General features: G+C 54.4%; 2 protein-coding genes across 21 annotated transcripts in view; one reads left to right on the plus strand and one right to left on the minus strand.

Moving 5' to 3' along the window:
* The first annotated feature begins 645 nt into the window (after positions 1 to 645).
* ZBTB17 (zinc finger and BTB domain containing 17) lies at positions 646 to 10,658 on the plus strand. 5 transcript variants are annotated; one of them, XM_052792938.1, is made up of 17 exons: positions 646 to 780; positions 2,188 to 2,286; positions 2,771 to 2,888; positions 5,137 to 5,343; positions 5,512 to 5,700; positions 5,971 to 6,135; positions 6,277 to 6,405; positions 6,864 to 7,102; positions 7,197 to 7,339; positions 7,805 to 8,105; positions 8,214 to 8,301; positions 8,868 to 8,984; positions 9,090 to 9,210; positions 9,366 to 9,496; positions 9,589 to 9,804; positions 10,070 to 10,159; positions 10,274 to 10,658. In XM_052792938.1, the coding sequence occupies exons 2-17, from the start codon at positions 2,281 to 2,283 to the stop codon at positions 10,558 to 10,560; spliced, it is 2,547 nt and encodes an 848-aa protein (XP_052648898.1). In that variant the 5' UTR covers positions 646 to 780; positions 2,188 to 2,280; the 3' UTR covers positions 10,561 to 10,658. The 5 variants fall into 5 exon arrangements, with proteins under 5 accessions (XP_052648898.1, XP_052648902.1, XP_052648903.1 ...); XM_052792942.1 differs by having other exon boundaries at positions 5,974 to 6,135; XM_052792940.1 differs by having other exon boundaries at positions 658 to 729.
* Positions 10,659 to 15,207: 4,549 nt separating this feature from the next.
* Positions 15,208 to 19,830, minus strand: part of SPEN (spen family transcriptional repressor) — an 83,501-nt gene continuing 78,878 nt past the window's right edge. For all 16 annotated transcript variants that reach the window (XM_052792810.1, XM_052792819.1, XM_052792811.1 and 13 more), the window contains 4 exons: positions 19,072 to 19,485; positions 17,979 to 18,173; positions 17,279 to 17,437; positions 15,208 to 16,496 (listed from right to left, as the gene is read on the minus strand). In XM_052792810.1, the coding sequence (XP_052648770.1) occupies positions 16,365 to 16,496; positions 17,279 to 17,437; positions 17,979 to 18,173; positions 19,072 to 19,485 (900 nt within the window). In that variant the 3' untranslated portion in view covers positions 15,208 to 16,364. The remainder of the gene's footprint in view (positions 16,497 to 17,278; positions 17,438 to 17,978; positions 18,174 to 19,071; positions 19,486 to 19,830) is intronic.

The raw sequence follows: 19,830 nt of genomic DNA on the forward strand, positions 1-19,830 counted from the left end.
CAAACAAACACCGCAGCTGCCTGGCCCCACTACAGGCTCACTTTGGGCAGGCAGGCTGGGAAATCCAACCTTAGGGGAAAACAAGTTGATAGGAATAGGAATATTACGCTTTGGGGGCTGCCTGCTCTCCAGCTGCCTGCCTGCACCCGCCCAAACTCACTGGTACCTTGCAATGCACACCATCAAATGGCCACCTTCAAAGCCACACAGGGCTCCTCATGCCACCTGGCCCTGCACATCCGCCTGAGGGGGCTTGCCCACGCAGAGGGCCCACCTTGGGCAACATCGAGACGACCACGCTGGGCCTGTTCCCTGTGGAGAAACCCAGCTGCCATCATGGCGGCTGCTCGATGCCAGGGCCTACTGGCATGCCTGCGGGTGTGGGCAACCTTGGCGGGGGTGGGGGGACCGAAGCCCTCAGAGGCACACAGTGTAGTGGAACAGGGCCCGTCGCCCCTCACGGAGCCGTAGAACCAGCCCCTCACAGCATCCCTCCTCCGCCATCCCCGCACTGTCATGGCGGCGCAGCTGACGAGAGGGGAAGTGAGGGGGAGCGGAACAGAAGGCGGGGCCACGTGACCCACCTCCCCGTCCGCATCTACGCATGCGCAGTTCCCGCGCCGCGCCGCGCATGTGCGGTGGCGCCGTCGGTGGGCGGAGGAGGGGGGGGGCGACGCCGCTTCCGCCCGGTGCCAAGATGGCGGCGCCCTTTGTCTGGTCGGTGTCACGGTGAGCGCTGCGGGCGGCGATGTGAGGTCCCCGCCGGGCCCGGCATGGCAGGTAGCGGTGGGGGTGGCGAAGGGGAACCCGGGGAGGGGCTGGGAGGGGGCTGGAGGGCCTGAGGAGGGGGGGCCTTGGGCGGAGACGGGGGCTGGGAGGGGAAGGGGGCTGCGGCCCAGCTGGCTGCTTGGGGGGTCCTCCCCAAAAAGGAGCCCTTTTGGGGGCACCCCGGTGTGCGACCCCCGGTTTTTTTGAGGGGAGGCTGCGTGGGAGTCCCCCCGTCTCTTTAGCACCTCAGGGGTCCTGTGGCAGCTCTTTCCCCCCGGTTTGCGCCCCCCACTCCGTGTGACCCCCCCTTCAGGCCGCTGCCGGGCCCTGCGCTGAGGCCTAGGGCGGCTGTCGTGAGGGGAACGGGGGGCTGCTGGTGCTTGCAGGGATCCTCGCCAGCCCACCCTCACCAGGGTGTCCATGTCCACTGTGGGAGATATGCATGTGTCCCCGGCCCCCCAGAGCCGTGGGGTGATTTGGAGCGAGGTCAGGAGCGAAGGCCTGTCCCCCCATGCGTGGGGCAGCCACCATCCCCTCAGGATACGGTAAGACGTCTGCCGGGGACGCAGCCCTGGCAGCCAACACGGCGTGAGATGAGTTCCCCTGACACCACACAAGCTGTCTACCTGTGCATCAAGGACGTCACCAACAGAAGAGTGGAGAAGACTTCAAAGTATCATGCAGCAGCTCAAGGAAAAAAAAGGGTGTTTCCTCATCTCCTGGCATCTTTTTTTGGCGTGATGACAGCCCGTACTGGCTGTACGTGCCCTCTGCAGGCGTCACTTTTCGGGCACGGATGACGCATTTCATGGACAAGCCGCGTTTCCTTAATTGCATTTGTGCATCAGAAGCTTCTGCCAAAATTTCAGAGAATGGGCAGTGTTCTGAAGGCAGGTTTTTTGCAAGAAGATGAAGGTTTTGTAGTTCATCATCCGGACGCCGCAGAAACGGGTGGTTTTCATGGCAGAGCTCAAGGTCTGGCGATGTCTCGGTGGCCCTGCTGGCTCTTTGCCTGCTGCAGCCCAGGGCTCCGGTTACCTGCGGGCAGCCCTGCCTGCACAGCCACATCAGGAGCTGCACGAGTGTATCCTTGGGCCTGAAAACTAAATAACCAAGGGATCTGCAGGGTGTCTGTTCGCTAGGGGGGGGGTCCAGAGCATCTCTGCTCATCTCACTCCTCGTGTCTTTCTCCTTTTAGTTCCTCTTCACCATGTTTTTTTCCTGCCTGTCGTCATTTGTGATTATTTCCCCCCCCGCCCTTACTTGAGCTGAACATGAGCTCAACTTCTGGTTTCAGTGCTGACCCCAAACTCCAGAGCCCTTTTCTATTTCATAATTAGTCTTACTAGCACATCTGTACCTTGAATGCTCTGGTCAGATCAGCTCTTAACTTTATTTTTTTAACTGAAAATGTTGCAGAATCAGTTACTGGAAATGAGGACAGACTCCTCTTCGCAGAGACTGAAAGGATTAGGGCTGCTTTGTTCCCCGAGCTGACACACAAGAAGGGAGATGACGGTAGGCAGAAAGTAAACCCCCTCTTCCTTTTTATCTTCTCAGCATAAGAATGGATGGCTGGATGGTGACAGCGTTGAAAGGCGACATTTAAACCACTACTTTTTTCCAATTTATTGAGGCTTTGGGGTTTTTTTAATAGGTAGACACTTAGGTGGCAGGTACAGGGAGAGGTTCATGTCTTTAACAAGCAAAAGAGCTTAACGGAGCTCACGTGGGAAGCTCCCTGGGACCGTAGCCGCTGTATTTATCTCTGCGAGCACGTGCAGCAGGCGTGGGTATTCTCATAACAAAGCTTTTCCGTGATTAATCGGGTAACGAGAGACTTGACAGCCACATGAGGAGGGGAAGCAGCTGTGCCTCAGCGTGCCTCCAATGAGGTGAAATCGGGGGGTGCCCGGTCCTGGGCTGGTGACATCGGACCTTGGCGCCTTTGACACATGAGGTTTGGGTTTTAAAATGGAGCTTTTCATCCCGTTTCTTCCAGGATGGCTGCATAGAGACTGATTTGAGCACCGTGAAGAGGGAAAACTCCGGAGGAGAGCTGCAACTGTCTCACCCGCAGCCTTGGTCCTCCGGATATCTCCACTCCTTGCAGCGCAGGGGTGAGTTCAGGCATCGATCCTGACTTATCTTTGTTTTTCAGGCGAGGAGCTCTGACACATGTCCTCGGATCTTAAACAGCTGACAGCAATGGGTTTGCGCTAACAGGAGCTAATTTATTTAGCGGTCAGGTGGACCAGCAATGCCTGATCCGGCATTTGCCCTCTGTGGATCCATCCCCAGATCCATCCCCATTTCAGTGCATCCCGTTCGGTCAGGGAAGGAGGCGGATCTCGGCACTGGAGCCGTGAACTGGCCCTGCCCAAGTGGTGGCAAGGAACCAAGTGGCGTTTTGGGTGCACTGTGGTTTTTTTGATCCAGATATTTGGGATTTTTGAGGCTTGGAGTCAGGGATTTTAGTGTACAAAGGTGATCTCAGTGGCTGGGGGACGTTGGGCGCTGGGTTTGGGTGTGAGGGCGATATGCAGCTCATCCCAGCCTCTGCCCCACTGCGCTCGCATGCCCCGACGAAGTTGTAACATGACGTTACAGAGGAAACTGCAGAAAAGATGAAGTTTTTCAGGAGGAGTTGAGTTTCTTGGGATTTTGCTTCCTTTGTAAAGGGTGTGAAGCTGAGGCAAGTCCAATCGGGGAGCGATAAAAATCATCATTCAGATGCAAAGTGCCTCCTACAAATTACTGAAAATAGCCTTTTAGTGCACCAAACCATCGCGATTTCTCAGGTCCTGCTGCGCAGAGCTTTCTGAGCACAGAAGGCAGCATTGTTTGTCCTGCTGGGAAAATCCTTCCCTTTTTTTCCAGAGCTTCCTTTGCAAACGTTACGGGGTCATATGTGTGCGGGGGTTTAGACAGATTTTGATACAAATACTGATTTTTCTGGCTCTCAGGGGATATATTTTGGGACAGGCTGTGGGCATTTGATTAAAAACTACCCCATGTTTTGGAGAGCTGGGGGAAAGTCGTGGCAGTGAGTTAATTGCAAACACAAACAGCGTCTTTTGGGAGTGAAACTTTGTCTGCGTGTGATACGATGCTGTTGGTGGTGTCTGGGCTTCTCATCCCTGCCTGGAATGATTTTGGAAGCCGAATCGATCCTTGGGCAGAAGATCTTTCACTGAGCGTGTTGCTAGCACCCACAGCAGACAGGAGGAGGCTCCCTCTGCCCACGGTGCTCGCCTGCTGTGCACTTGTGCACGCTGGAACGGATCTGGAGGAAAGGACGTGCTCGCAGCTGCCTGGAAGTGGATCCAAACCCTTTGCCTTTTGCCAACCTGAGACTCTCCATGCTGTTTTTAAGAGCTGGTAAAGTGGAAAAGCAACCGCTATGGGCTGGAAACCTTCAGAGAGACACCAAACACCAACTGAGCATCAAAACCAAGAGTATTTCCATGGCCATAACCTTGCTGCTTCCAGCATCCAGAGCTTTAGGGACTTACTGGCCTGGCAGATTGAACAGTAACTGTGGATAGTCCCCATTTGCTTTCTCCTCCTTCCTTGCTCCCAAGTAATGAAATGATCCCTTCAGACTGCGCAGGAATCGTTTTTGGAAAATGAAGCTTAATGAAAACCCTTCATTCTCTACCCTGTGCCTTGCAAGTGCAGCTCAGGAGAAAACCCAACATGTGGCAGCAGGTCAAGCTCGTGGTGCCTCTCAACCTTTGCTGACAAGGACCTCATTGGAAAATGGGAAACGGGCTTTTGCAGTGTTTCCAGGAGTTTGCAGCATTCCTCAGGCAAAGTCGTGCTTTGAGCAGGGAGAACTCCCTCCAAACACACAATAAAAAAAATAAAAATCCCTCCATATCATGATGCAAGCGCCTAAAATGAGCAGGAGCTTGAAGATTTTGATGAACGCTTTCCACGCTGTGCCTTCGGCAGGAGCGGTGGCACCACCTGCTCGCTGAAGGGATGATGGCACTTGTGTTTGCAGAGGCAACAGGGTTCCTGCTCACAGCTTGGGCCGGTTGAAGAGCGATAAACGTATTTTAAATGCTGTTAGGATGGCAAAAAAATATATTGGCTGTGCAATCAACTCTTTCTCCAGGCCTGTGTTGGCATTGCGGCTGTCATAGGAGAGGTTTTGAGCTTGTTTTTGGTGGGGGAGGCAGGTGGCTGTAGCGAGGAGCTGAAATTAGGCTTTTGGGGCCACATTTTTTAACTGACAGGGTGGTCGGGTTGTGGTTGATCCGTGGCTTTTGGGTCTGTCCTGCTTCGTGGCCCTTTCCAATGCGGTGTCGGCACCCACCTCACCCCCCTCCCGGGGTTTGATTTTTTTTTTTTCCCCCACAGCCATGGATTTCCCCCAGCACAGCAAGCAAGTCCTGGAACAGCTGAACCAGCAGCGGCAGCTGGGTTTGCTGTGCGACTGCACCTTCGTGGTGGACGGCATCGACTTCAAGGCCCACAAAGCCGTGCTGGCAGCCTGCAGCGAGTATTTCAGGATGCTTTTTGTCGACCAGAAGGACGTGGTGCACCTCGACATCAGTAATGCGGCAGGTAGGTAGAAGCTTATCCGATATTGCCCTGAGCTACTTAAATGAAGTGGTTTTGTGCCCAGGGTTTGAGGGAGGCTCTCCAGCCTGTTATTTCATACACTTTGGGCTTTTGAAAATTGCGTAGCTGAGAGGTGGGAGCTCATCTATGGTTGTGTCACCTCCCTTACAGGCCTGGGTCAGGTTTTGGAATTCATGTACACGGCTAAGCTAAGCCTAAACCCCGACAACGTGGAAGACGTGCTGGCTGTGGCGGGTTTCCTCCAGATGCAGGAGATCGTCAGCGCTTGCAACGCTCTCAAGTCTCTTGCCATGCCGGCAGAAAGCCTCACCGAGAGCCAGCAGCCCCCCGCTGAGATCGGTATGTAGTCTCCTCTCTTTCCCTCATCCGAGGAGACTCAAAATTGCCCCACAAAGCAGTCACGCTCTCTGGCCCCCATCCAAACCCATGTGCTGGGTCCATCTGGTGCGCAAGGATGTCTGGATGGGGTTTGATCCCCTTGTGCAGCACGAGCAGTTGAAGAGCTGATGCTGCCTTGAATCTTTATGGGATTTGGGGATCCTTCTAGCAGCCCTTGGGTTGCCCCTGTGCAGGCAGCAAAAGCTGGAGCGCTTGCCTCTTCCTTCGCAGCAGCTGACAAGGCAACCGTTGAGGACAAGACGTCAGCAGCAGAAGCACTGGGTGATCTTGACAAAATAAAACCAGTTCCTCCCAACCTGGAGGTGAAGGAAGAGACGCCCATGGCTGCAGCAGCACAGCCTGAGGCACAGACGGAGCACCTGGGTGGCCAAGAAGGTGAGCCACTAAGGGATGACACCCAAAATCCCTCTGTCACCCCGCCTCGCCCCCACAACACACCCTGTCCTGCTGCTGGACTCCACTGTGTGGAGCCTGCATGTTTCCTCAAGCGAGCCCGAGACACTCTGTTGTTTATAGGGGCAGATGCTGCCATCCAAGAGGGCCCCAATGCTGAATTTCCCAGCCACCCTCAGCCGGTGGAGAACGTGGTTGGCAGCAGCAGCCTCGCAGCGAAGGGCAACATCTCTCGGGGCGCCGAAACAGGAGGTGTGTCTGTGAGTGAGGGCAGTGGCAAGGACTTTGCTGCCTGCCCGTTTCCTTCAGCAGGGCTGAAACAAAGCTGGGCAAGGGTTGAAGCCTTGTTTTCCATGCAATTAATTTTGTTAGTGTGAGTTTTGCTGTGCAAACACTGTCTCCTGCAAGTTGCAGAGCTCACAGGAGCAGTTTTTCTTGGGGCAGAGCTAGGAGAGGTTGAGAAATGCTCCTCTGTCTGCACAGACTTTTGGATTTTAGGGCTAATAAACTGCTAATCCAAACTGACTCCAGGCAGAGGTCTCGGCATCTGTGTCTCGTGCGATGGAGTACCAGGATTTCCCCGAGTACAGTAGGGCAGGTCTAATCCCCATCGCCTTAAACCCAGGCTTAGAGTTAGGAAATACAGGTGGGTTTTGTGTCTCTGATGCTGCTCCCAATCTTTAGTGTCCTCGTTTTCTAACTGCCTACAGAGATGGAGCTGGAAGGGAAGGAGGAAGAGGGGGAGATGACAGCAGAGGAGGAAGAGGAGGCTAAAATCCCTGAGGAAGAGCAGCCCCGGTTAGAAAATGGAGAAAATGCCGAAGATAACGAATCAGGGAGCACTGATTCCGGGCAGGAAAACTCGGGTGAAACCCGTCTGCTGCGTTCGGGTACTTACAGCGACAGGACTGAGTCGAAAGCCTACGGCTCTGTCACGCACAAGTGTGAGGTGAGGCTGGCCGTGGCCCCGAGCGGGGTCTCCAGTCCCTCGGAGACAGCGGGCGTCACCGGCCGCACCTGCGCCTGTCTCTCTCCATCCCTAGGACTGCGGGAAGGAGTTTACCCACACCGGTAACTTCAAGCGGCACATCCGTATCCACACTGGCGAGAAACCCTTCTCCTGCAGGGAGTGTAACAAAGCCTTCTCTGACCCAGCTGCATGTAAAGCCCATGAGAAGACGCACAGGTACGGCAACACTGGGGACCGAGAGGTGCCATCAGGCCAAGTTGGGTGGAGAAAAGCTTGTGCCGATGCCAGTGGCTGGCTGAGGGCATAAGGGTTTGAGCAAGAGGCCGGTACAGCAGGCGATGCCGCTCTGCCTCTCGCACCCATCCAGAGGGATCGGTGTTGCAGGATTGGAGACTCCCAGCAGCTCGTTTGGACAGCACCAGCTGCGGAAAGACACTGGCAGCACCAAAAAATGTAGCTTTTGCTGCAAAAGATCAAGTCCTTGTGAAATCCGTCAGCATGTTGGGGTGGTCTGGGAGGAGATGAACTTTCTGCCCCTGTCCTTTCCTTTTGCATTGCTTCAAGACATCCTGTGGGATCTGGATGGGTCTAGCTGGGGTGGTGGAGCTCAGAGCAGGGTGGTGAGAGCTCGGCATGCTGGTTCTTCCCCTGCTTGGCGTGACGGTCCTGCCTCCTCCACAGCCCGTTGAAGCCCTACGGCTGCGAGGAGTGCGGGAAGAGCTACCGCCTCATCAGCCTGCTGAACCTCCACAAGAAACGGCACACGGGGGAGGCCAAATACCGCTGCGATGACTGCGGCAAGCTCTTCACCACCTCCGGCAACCTCAAGCGGCACCAGCTGGTCCACAGCGGAGAGAAACCATACCAGTGTGACTACTGCGGGCGCTCCTTCTCCGATCCCACCTCTAAAATGCGGCACCTGGAGACCCACGACACCGACAAGGAGCACAAGTGTCCCCACTGCGACAAGAAATTCAACCAGGTGAGTTGGGTGAGGGGGGAAGAGCCAGACCCACAGTGGTTCGGATCCCTCTGGAGGGAGATGGGGGTGATGTGGGGGGGCTCTCTGCATCCCTCTGTCTGTCACCAGGTGGGGAACTTGAAGGCTCACTTGAAGATTCACATCGCAGATGGGCCCCTGAAGTGTCGGGAGTGCGGCAAACAGTTCACCACTTCAGGTAGCGCGGGGTTGGTAGGTGGTGAGGTGTGAGCAACAGAGGTTTGGCTGACCTGGGGGAGGGGACAGGGACCGCTCTGGGGGGGGTTTGCAGCCGGAGGAAGGATTTCATCCTGGGCACAGGAGGGTTTAAACCTCTTAACTCTGGTGCCACGGTTATAGTGCATAAATTTCTCCCCCTTCTGTGGGGCCGGGCTGGTGTCCCTCCATGGGATCGCAGCCCAGGGATGCTCCTGGAAGGAGCCCTTGATCCAGCTTTTGGGAATGGGGATGTCTCCTCCCATCTCCCCAAATGGCTGCAGAGCCAGAGGGGTCTGGACGAGCCCGACGGAGTCTCTCCATCCCCTCAAAAACGGGATCCTTGTTCTGGCTGTCCCCACCACCACGTTATCTATCGCCTGATCCTTGGCTCTGGGCGAGGTGCAGCTAGCTTCCCTTGATCCCTGCATGGTTCCTGCTCCATAAATAGCGACAGGCTTTCCCAAGGGAGCTACTGGGTCGCTGGGAGGGGTGGAGGGAGGGTGCTGATGTCCCTGTGCCCCCCAGCTGAGCCTCCTCTGCTCTCAGGCAACCTGAAACGGCACCTCCGAATCCACAGTGGGGAGAAACCCTACGTCTGTGTCCACTGCCAGCGTCAGTTCGCCGACCCCGGGGCACTGCAGCGACATGTCCGCATCCACACTGGTAGGGATGCAGCTCTGCTCTTTCCCCAAGGGATTTTGGGGGAGCCCACATGCTCCCCGTCCCCAGGTTGTTGATCCACACATGCATTTCCCTTTTCTCCCGCAGGAGAGAAGCCGTGCCAGTGCTTGATCTGCGGGAAAGCCTTCACCCAAGCGAGCTCCCTCATTGCCCACGTGCGCCAGCACACGGGGGAGAAGCCCTACGTCTGTGAACGCTGTGGCAAGAGGTGAGGGTCCACCCCCTGAAATTCGGGGGGGCACCTCCACACACCCTCCACAGCTGGGTGCTGTTCTGGCACTTGGCCGTGGAGGGTGGATGGAGGTGCCCAGATGTCATCACTGGGGACAGGGATCGTGGTGACCATCGTTTGTCCCCTTCAAGGTTCGTGCAGTCAAGCCAACTGGCCAACCACATCCGCCATCATGATAATATCCGACCCCACAAATGCACCGTCTGCAACAAAGCCTTCGTTAATGTGGGCGATCTCTCCAAACACATCATTATCCACACCGGTGGGTACTGCGAGGACTCCCTCACAGGCCCCCAAATCATTAACAGCCCCCCAAATCTTGAACCACCCCCACATTTCTCATCTCTTCCCCAGGGGAGAAGCCATTCCTGTGTGACAAGTGCGGCCGGGGCTTCAACCGGGTGGACAACCTGCGTTCCCATGTGAAGACGGTCCATCAGGGCAAGGCGGGCATCAAAATCCTTGAGCCGGAGGAAGGTGACGAGGTCAACATCGTCACAGTGGCTTCTGATGACATGGTGACACTGGCCACCGAGGCGCTGGCTGCCACTGCTGTCACACAGCTCACGGGTGAGCTGGGGGGATCCCAGGAACCATCCCGAAAAGGAAACTTATCCATGGGGTGCAGCTTGGGGGTCCCGGAGCCATCCCAAAGGAGCTTGGAGTCTTATCTGTGGGGCGCAACACCCTTTGCCGTGGCCTGAGGCTGGGAAATGTCACCCCCTGGCTGGAGTCTCCTCCCAAAAACCATGAGGGGCAAAATCCAGCCAGGATCTGCCCCTGCATCTCTTCGCATCCCCCTCGCCATCGCCTTCCCCCTTCTCTCCCCCCGCAGTGGTCCCCGTAGCGGCCGCAGTGACGGCAGACGAGACTGAAGCACTTAAAGCTGAGATCACCAAAGCAGTGAAGCAAGTGCAAGAAGCAGGTGAGAAGGAGATGGGGAAGGTGGGGGGGGTCAGCCGGTTCCTGCCCTGCCACCCCCCTCACCCCAGGGTCATCATCCCGTCGTTCCCACCTCCCCCAACCTTTTTCCTTGCAGACCCCAACACCCAGATCCTCTACGCCTGTGATTCCTGTGGGGAAAAATTCCTGGATGCTACCAGCCTGGCGCAGCACGTCCGCATCCACACGGCCCAAGCCCTTGTCATGTTCCAGGCCGACACAGACTTTTACCAGCAATATGGAACTGCTGCTGCTTGGCAAACGGAGCAGGTCATTCCCACCGGAGAACTCCTCTTCCGAACCCGCGACGGCCCCCCCGAACCCCCCGCTGCCCCCCTGGCCCCCGCACCCACAACCGGGGAGGGTCAGCCCCCCGCAGAGTGACTCCCCCTCGCCTTTATTTAAAAGACAGCTGCTTGGAAATGGTGTAAAAAGTGTATTTCTGGAAGGAGAAAGATGGAATAAATTGCAATATTTTCTAATGGCTGATGCTCGGGGGGGAGGCACTGCAGCCATTTTGTAGCCCCCCCCCCCCCCCCGATGATGCTTTGGGTCTGGTCCTGCTGCAAAGGGAAGAAGGGGGTCCTGCAGAGCTGGAGCCTATCAGGGGTTACTGAAATACTTGTTTAATTGCTAACAAGGGTGCGATCCATTGAAAATGGGGATAATTGAGATGATAAAGGTAAAAAAGGTGGTTTGGGATTTGCACTTCCCAAGAGTGGCCAACGGCCCTTTTGGGTTAAAGGGAGGGGAGATCCTCGTGTCCCCTGCCCCTGGGCTGAGGGCAAGCAGGGCTGGAGGCAGAGGAGAGCCTGTTTTGGGTTAAAAAAAAGGACAAAAAGGTGCTGCTGCTACCCCAGCACCAAGGCAGGGGTGCTGTGAGCCCAGCCCTGCCCTGCCCACAGGGGACCCCCCCAGGCTGCGCTGCCATGGGGGGGGACTGGGGGGGTCCCAGGGTCAGGGGACATGCAGCTGTCCCCATTCCTGTTACCTCATGTGGGTGCTGGGGGGGGGGGGCCGTGGTCAGGGCTCTAGGGGGGTCAGCACTGGCTCCAGCCCTGTCCCTTGTCCCCCTCAGGGCTGGAGCTGGGGGGATGCTGTGTCCCCCAATGCGGCAGGGGGGGACAAGGGGACACCCAACCAGAGCATGGGGTCCAGGCTGAGGGACCCTGGGGGGCTCTGCAGGGGGAAGGGGCTCTTCTCAGGGTGCCCCGGGGCACAAACCCACCTGGGGAGGGGGGTCCTAGGGACCCTCAAGTCAGGACCAGGCCTGAACCCCACCCCAGCAGCCCGGGGTGCGTGATGGGGACGGACACATGGATGGGTGCATGAGTGGACACACAGTTGGATGTCAAGCCAGACATACAGCCTCCCTCCTTGGGGGACACCCGTGGGCGGGATCAGACCCTTTACCCCCGCCATAGTCCATGTGTCCGTCTGTCTGTGCACCCATCCATGTGTCTGGAGCCAGGATTGGGCCTGAAAGGCCCCCCCCCCAGTGCCCCGGGGTGAGTGACGGACACACGGACAGTTGTGTAACTGTGTCCAGCTGGATGTGCAACCCCTGCTCTGTTCCCCCAGTGCCCCAGGTGGGGTAATGGGGATGGGTACGGACGCACAGAGAGAGACGGACACATGGACAGTTGCATGTCCACCTGCAGACAGTTGTATGGCTGAATGCATGGATGGCTGGACAGCCGTATGGACAGGTGCCCGTCTGGCTGGCCACACAGACAGTTCCACATCCAGCCGGACACACAGACGGGTGACCATCCAGCTAGAAACATGGATGGGTGCACAGTTGCACATCCAGCCGGACAGATGGACAGTTGCAGCTCCAGATAGACAGACGGCTGTACATCCAGACGGACAGTTGCACGTACAGCCGGACACACAGATGAGCGGATGGCTGGGTGCATGGTGGGTGTGACTGATAGTTGCAGGGTCATCCAGGCACATGGACAGCTGTCCATCCAGCCGGACACACTGACAGTGGCAGACCGCCGGACACGTACATGTCCAGCTGGACACACAGACAGCTGTGCAGATGGACAGACACCTGCCCAGCCAGACACTTGCCTCCTCCTCCATTCCATACCACAATTGCCCCAATAATGGAACTTTTTGCCCCAAAGGCCCAGCTCCAAAACCCAGCATTTTCATACCCTTGCCCCACCCCTACCACACCCCTTCCCCGCCCCCACTCGTGGGCAGGATCAGACCCTTGGGTCCCCCATTAGGTGTGTGTCCGTCTGTCCATGTGTCCATCCCCATGTCTATCATCAACCCTGGGACACTGGGAAGGGTTCGGGCCCAATCCTGGCTCTAGACACACGGACAGGGTGGGGCACGGAGAGATGGACACACAGACAGGATGGCGGCTCGGATCCTGCCCATAAGTGGGGCGAGGGAGAGGTGGGGCAGGGTGTGAAATTGCTGGTTTTCAGAGTGGGGCCTTTGGGGCAAAAAGTCCATTTGGGGACATTTGTGCTGGGGGGGGGTGGGGTGGAGGAGTTGTGTCCAGCTGGGCAGGTGTCTGTCCGTACAACTGTATATGTGTCCGGCTGGACGTACAACTGTCTGTGCATATGTACGTACAACCGTCTGGAAGTACAACCCCTGCTCTGTGTGTCGTCCCCCCGCAGATCCCCCAAACCCCCCAGTGCCCCTGGTGGGTAACAGTGGTGGGACAGACACACGGACGGGTGCACATCTGGATGGACACACAGACAGTTGTTTGTACCACTGGACACATGGACAGTCAGACGTCCAGCCAGACTCATGGATGGGTGTGCAGTTGTATGTTCAGCTGGACACACGGACAGTTGCAGCTCCGGACAGACTGCTGTATGTCCAGATGGACAGTTGCATGTACAGCTGGACACATGGCCGAGCGGATGGCTGGGTGTGACAGTTGCAGGGTCATCCAGACAAACGGACAGCTGTCTGTCCAGCCAGCCAGCCAGTGGCAAACTGCCAGACACATGGACAAGTACACATCCAGCCCGACACATGGACAGATGCCCACCCAGCTGGACACTCACCTCCTCCATCCCATACCACAATTGCCCCAAAAAAATGGAAGTTTTTACCCCAAAGGCCTGGCTCAAAAACCCAGCAATTTCACACCCCTGCCATACCCATCCCCTGCCCCCACTCATGGGCAGGATCAGACCCTTGGGGCCCCCGCCATCCTGTCCATGTGTCCATCTGTCCATGCCCTGTCCGTGTGTCCATCCCTATGTCTGTCACCCACCTGGGGCCCTAGGAAATGTTCAGGCCCAATCCTGGGTCCAGACACACGGACAGGGGCATGGACAGATGGACAGGATGGTGGGGGCCCCAAGGGTCTGATCCTGCCCACGAGTGGGGGCGGGGCAGGGGTGGGGCAGGGGTGTGAAATTGGTGGGTTTTGGAGTGGGGCCTTTGGGGCAAAAAGCCCATTTTTGGGACATTTGTGCTGGGGGGGTGGAAGACACGAGTGTCTGGCTGGGCAGGCGTCTGTGTATCCGGATGACCCTGCAACTGTCACACCCACCCATGCACCCAGCCATCCACTCGTCTGTGTGTCCGGCTGTACATCAACTGGCCGGCTGCCCATCTGGACATACAGCAGTCTGTCTGTCCGGAGCTGCAACTGTCCATCTGCCCGGCTGGACATGCACCCATCCATGTTTCCAGCTGGACGCTCACCCATCCGTGTGTCCGGCTGGACGTGCAGCTGTCTCTAGGGATGACAACCACCCATCCGTCCGTGTGTCCAGCTGGATGTCTGACTGTCCATGTGTCCAGTGGTATGAACAACTGTCTGTGTGTCCATCCAGACATGCACCCTTCCGTGTGTCTGTCCCACCCCCGTTACCCCACCCGGGGCACTGGGGGGATCTGGGGGGGACAGAGCAGGGGTTATACTTCCAGCCGGACAGACAAGACAGTTGTACATACGGTTGTATGGACGGTTGTACCTACAGCTGGACGCACATATGGTTGTATGGACAGCTGGACAGACGCCTGCCCAGCCAGACATTCGTTTCCTCCACCCCTCAGCATAAATGCCCCCAAAATGGACTTTTTTGCCCCCAAGGCCCCACTCTGAAAACCAGCAATTTCACACACACACCCCCCCGCGCCCACTCGTGGGCAGGATCAGACCCTTGCCCCCCCCGCAATCTGTCTGTGTGTCCATGCACCCATCCACGTGTCTGTCAGTCCATCCCTCCCACCTCCACCCCCCCCCTCACCCCAGGCACTGGGTGGGTGGGGGGCAGGTCTAAGGCCCAATCCTGACCCCAGGACCCCCCAGTCCCCCCCCTCCATGGCAGCACAGCCTGGGGGTCCCCTGTGGGGTGTCCCTGGCTGAGACCCCAGGCCCCTGGGGGGGCAGGATGGGGCTGGGCTCTCACCCCCTTGCCTTGATTTTGGGGCATCAGCACCTTTTTTGTCCTTTTTTTAACCCAAAATGGGCTCTCCCCTGCCTCCATCCCTGGCATGGGGCAGTGGGGTGAGGGTCACCCGTCTTTCACCCCAAAACCCCACGGGTGGGGTCCAGACCCCCAAATTTTCTCATAAATTTCCTTTCTTACCACATCTTCTTGATTTTTAACCCATTTGCACCACCACTGGTGATTAACCAAGGGTTTTGGTGGCTCCCACCAGCCCCTGGCACCACTTCCCTCCTGTGCCAGAGCCCAGCCTGCTTTTGGGTGGAAAAGCAGTGAAAAAGATGAAGTCTGGCTCTTGTTTTTTAAAGCATGGTGAATACCAAAATTCAGGTGGGTTTGTTTTTTTTTTCACAAGTAGTTGGCACGTATCAAAATTAAAAGCATAAAAAAATTGCAACTTTGGTTTTCAACAAATATTTACGACACGAAAAGGAAAAGAAACAAAGATTTGATTTACTCTGACAAAATCATCTTTTTTTTTTTCCTTTTTTTTTTAAACAAAAGATTAGTGACGACTCCTGGGAGAGCCCCCAAACCTCCTTCCACCCCCCCCCCAATCCCGAACAGCCAAGGGACGAGATCCGGGCGCCGAGGTGTTTTGTATTTTTTAATAAAGTTTGTAATCCAATGGACACACAAAACAAAACTGCGCTGAGAAAAAAACAGTTCCATAAATTAATAAGTGTTAGGGAAGGCAAAGGGGCGGGGGAAGAGGGGGGGTCGAAAGTCTTTTGTACAAGTGTATAACACTTCCACAGTTCATGAGACGAGGGGGGGCATGTTTAAATGAAGCGCACTTACAAATGAGTGACAATACAAAGTCTGAGTATGAAAATAAGATTTTCTCTGAAAACACATTTTTGGCACAGATTAAAAAAAAATGTATGTTGTGGGGATTTGATTTTTTTTCCTTTTTTTTTTAAAGTCAGTATTATATATATTTATATATATTATATATATATTTATATATACACACACCCACTGAGTTCTGCATATCCCACCAGGAAGGAAAATAGCTCTCCCTTTTGTTTATTTTTTTTTGTTTTGTATTTTCTTTTTTTTTCAGTGTAAACTGTACATCCCAGATGAGGAGAAGACGGCTGCAGCAGGGGCAAGTGGAGGAGAGGAAGGTTCACATCCAGAAAAAAAAAAAAAAAAAAGAAAAAAAAACCAAAGGAAAAAAAAACAACCAATAAAATAAAATAAAAAAGATAATGTGTGAAATGATCCTTGACCCACAAATTTCAGCAGAAGTCCCCAGGTCCTGCGTTTAGTCCACGGCGCGTGTTAATGTGTGTCAAGACATCCAGAACGTCACAGCGTGTCTCCAACTGTGCAAAGGTCCGAGTCACTAATTTAGTGCAAAGGCAGTTCAGGTTCTTTTTTATTTTTTTCCTTTTTTTTTTGTTAAAAAAAATAAGCCATCCTTTATCTTTTCCCCAAAAGGAGGCACAGAAACCCAATACCAGTCCGCCTGCTGAGTGCATCAGTTGTCCGTAAGCTAAAGCAATATGTAAACATACAAGGTAGTGGAACCACTACCCAGCAACAGTTTGATCGAGGCCGGTTAGGGCAGGAGGCTGGTAGTCTGGCAGCATTTTCTTGTTTCATTACTTTCTCTCTCTCTTTTTATTTGTTTTTATTTTAAAATTATTTTTTTTGTGGTTTTTGTGGGCTTTTTTTTTTTTTTTTTTTTGCTGCAGGGCCTTGGAAAAAAAAAAATAAAGTCAGTAACCGGTAAACAGCTCATACCGACGCGATGACAATCATCAGGTGAGGAGAGATGTTGGAGATGCTGGCAAGGAGGTCCGGGGCTAGGCGGGACAGGTGGCTTTCTGAAAATTCGCAGGGTGGGAAGATCTGCAGAACGTAGGCAGGCTGCCAGGGAGAGAAGAAACACGGATGAGTGACAAACCAGGGTGAGGGCTGGCCTAGAATGTTTTAAAATGGGACATGCGGATGATCTTTTGGGTGCTTAAAGGCTCATAAACCGGTGCGCTTGTATAAAAAAGGAGAGGCTGTTCAGCAGCCTCAGGTGTGGTTCCCCAAGGTGGGGAGTTTCTCCACACTGGGGATGTAAGAGCTGGCTGGTTTTATTGCACAAGACAAAAAAAAAATCCCATTAATTATCATTTCAGCAGTTGCTCCAAGTGCTGACCACTCGTTCTGGGCCATTTACACCCAGGGAACAGATTCAATTTGATTCGATGCCGCAACACAGCTGGAATAAATGCTCCTCATCACCAAACCCAAACATTTTGTATTTACGTGGCCAAGAGCAAGAAAGCACCAGGTGTCCTGGAAAAATCAGGATATGATATGCGGAAGAAATGAGGACTCTACTTCCAACACAGAAAAAGAGCTGGAAAATGGGTTTGGTTTGTTTTCAGCCAAGGATGTAGGGCTGTGAACAAACTGAACATAGGTTTGAGGGGTTTTTTGGCTTTGCAGTTCATCTTCAGTAATTGTATCAATTATATCGGTGTGTTTTGATTGGTGATGTAAGAAGCCAGCATGGTAAACATGGGGGTTTTCTTTTAATAACAAAAACAGGCAGCTCAACTACAATTTCAAGCAAAGACCTGGGGTGGAAGGCTGTACATCCCATTATCTATTGATTTAGTTTACCTACAGTGTTTCAGGCCTTTCCCTGCAAATACCTGATTAGAGCCGGGGTTGGGAACGTTGATGATTCCTGCGGCTTGCTTAGCCTGCAGGTAGCTGATGAATGCAGCCTTAAGTGACTCAGTCTGATTCACTACATCTTCCTGGTCTCGGCCACAAGGCAAGGCCAGTAATAGGCAGTAATCACTCTCCACCTGGAAAGAAAATACCGTAATTAAGTCAAATGTTTGCTGGGAACAGGCCCGTTCCTGACATACATTCATTATCTGCAGTGGAAAATCCTCTCTTTGAACTCCTTCGAAGTTACAGAAGACTTGCTGAAAGCTCGGCCAGCCTAGGAGATGGTGAAAAGGACTGAAAACTACTGCTTTCCACGGCCACCTGAATTCCACTTTCCACCTTACTTAAGATGTGTCGGAGCCAGCAGGAATTTGTTCCAGGGCTGAGGGACAGGTGATTTCAAAGGTTTCCCAACTCTGCCATTCCCTTTTCTATGAATGCAGAGTTAATTCCTATAGCTCATGACTCGCAATCTGTATTTCATGCTCAGTGGGATGAAGGAATCACACAACTATTACCAGAATCCTGAAATAATGCCACAGAAGCAATGAGAGCCAAAGTTTCTGGGAGAAGTGGTGTTTTTTTGTTACACAGCGGGTAAGAACAGCCCAGCTTTCAGCATGCAGATATTAGCTCTTCCCAAACATGCACCCTCACCCCGTCCCGACCCCTCACCATCATTCTGCGCGCGACGCCTTCCAGCTGCGAAGCCTCCAATCGCATACGCTGAGCGATTCTCAGCGGCGGTCCTCCCTCCGGCGCTGGCAGGGACCGGTGCGCTAAGACATTATTACCGGAGACGAAGTGGAGCTGAACAGCGGCTGTGTCATTTTTTAGAGCCAAAAGGCCCTGCCAGACAATCGGGTATTTCTGGAAAGAGAGGGAGAAGAAATATTAAACGCAAATGAAGGAGAAGGGGATCTTAAATCCCGTCTGAGCTGCTCGTTTGCCTCTAATACTTTCACAGGCAATTAAGACACCACCGCTTTGCTTTAAGGACTGAGTACAGATGTAATATCTATCACTCCTCATATGCACCGGTTCGGGCTTGGATTAGGTCCTGCTAAATCAGTAATTCAGTCCTTTTTCTTCCAGCTGGCTAAGATGCCTGGGTGGCTCCCTTCATCGTAACATCAGAGCACTTCCCAATCTTTCAGCCTCCCACACAGCACAAGGCAGAGCGGGGCTGTTACCAAACGCTATTTTCTCTTTTACAACTGGGAGAATTGAGAAACAGCAGCAGCAGGAGAGTTGCTCAAGGTTATATGGGAAATACTCCGCTCTGAACGCAACTCTTGGTTCCTCGTCAGTGCCTGTTCCTCACCATCTCCCTCCTCTTCCTCAGCCTCTAGGCTTTGCGAGAGTGGTTTTTTTCTTTTTCTTTAAATACACCACCATTCTTTCCTGCCAGTGAAGGAAACCTTCCCAAGGAACAGCTGACTGTAACAATGATGCAGCAGTGCCTGCCTGAGCCTGCAGTCTGTTTGAAACAACGATGAGAGAAATGGGGCTGCTCTGCATTAACAGCGCCTTATCTTGAGCCTCTGGGAAATGCCATGTAAACGTGGACACAGCTAAAATTCACCGGGGACAGAAACAGCCCAGAAAGCAGACCTCAGTCGCCCTCTCCACATTTGAAGCACTTGATGCAAGAGAGGTCAGATTTTGGTGCCACAGGTGAGGTGAGCTAAACAGAACCTGATTATTTCTCCCCAGATGAGGAGCACGAGGCTACTTGGCCAGGAGAAGATGACGGAGTGAAACTTACTGTCAGAAGCTGAACCATATCCACAGGTCTCTGCGAAATGGGGTGAGGAGACGGCTCTTGTTTGAGAGCTGACTGTGGCTCCGGGCGATTGAGGGGCAGCCCCGGCGGGGCCCCGGGACCCGATGTCGTGGGGATAAACATGGATTGCTTGGGAACCGCCTGAGGTTGGTGCGGTGACGGAAGCTCCTGTTTCATCGAAATGGCAACAGGCGAAGGGTAGGAGGTCTGGCCCGTGTCCGCTTGTGCCCTCTGAAGGTGGACGTGAGGGTCTATCTGTGCCGCATGCCTATTTACAGTGGGGTGGTGACTCTGTTCGGGTCCTGCTGCTGGCGGGCCCTTGGGATCCTGGGGGATCTGAGGAGTCTTGCTGCGTACTGGCTGGCTGGGGTGCGAGTGTTCACCCTCCGGTAGACCCTGGGAAGCAGGCGGTGGGGGAAAAAGGGAAGATTTTAGGCTGTGGGCATATCAGAACTCGTTAAATTCAACAATAAGGCTGCCAGGACACCATCAGATTGCTGGCGGAGAAACCTGTGTCTCCACACCACAGCACCAGCCCTGCTGCGCTGAAACCTGGACCAGTCCCCCCCTTCCAAGGCTACCCCACCAGCCTCTCACACCCGAGAGGTGAAACCACATCTCCTGAATCCTGGCCCAAGCCCGCCCTTAGCCCGAGGATGTCTGACCTACACGCCACCTTGATGCTAACGATTCTCCCCCCTGACACCTCTAAGTCTAGAGACCTGTAGGCAGCTTCGCACT

The sequence above is a fragment of the Harpia harpyja genome, chromosome 7 (assembly GCF_026419915.1).
Source record: "Harpia harpyja isolate bHarHar1 chromosome 7, bHarHar1 primary haplotype, whole genome shotgun sequence".
NCBI classification, from domain to species: domain Eukaryota; kingdom Metazoa; phylum Chordata; class Aves; order Accipitriformes; family Accipitridae; genus Harpia; species Harpia harpyja.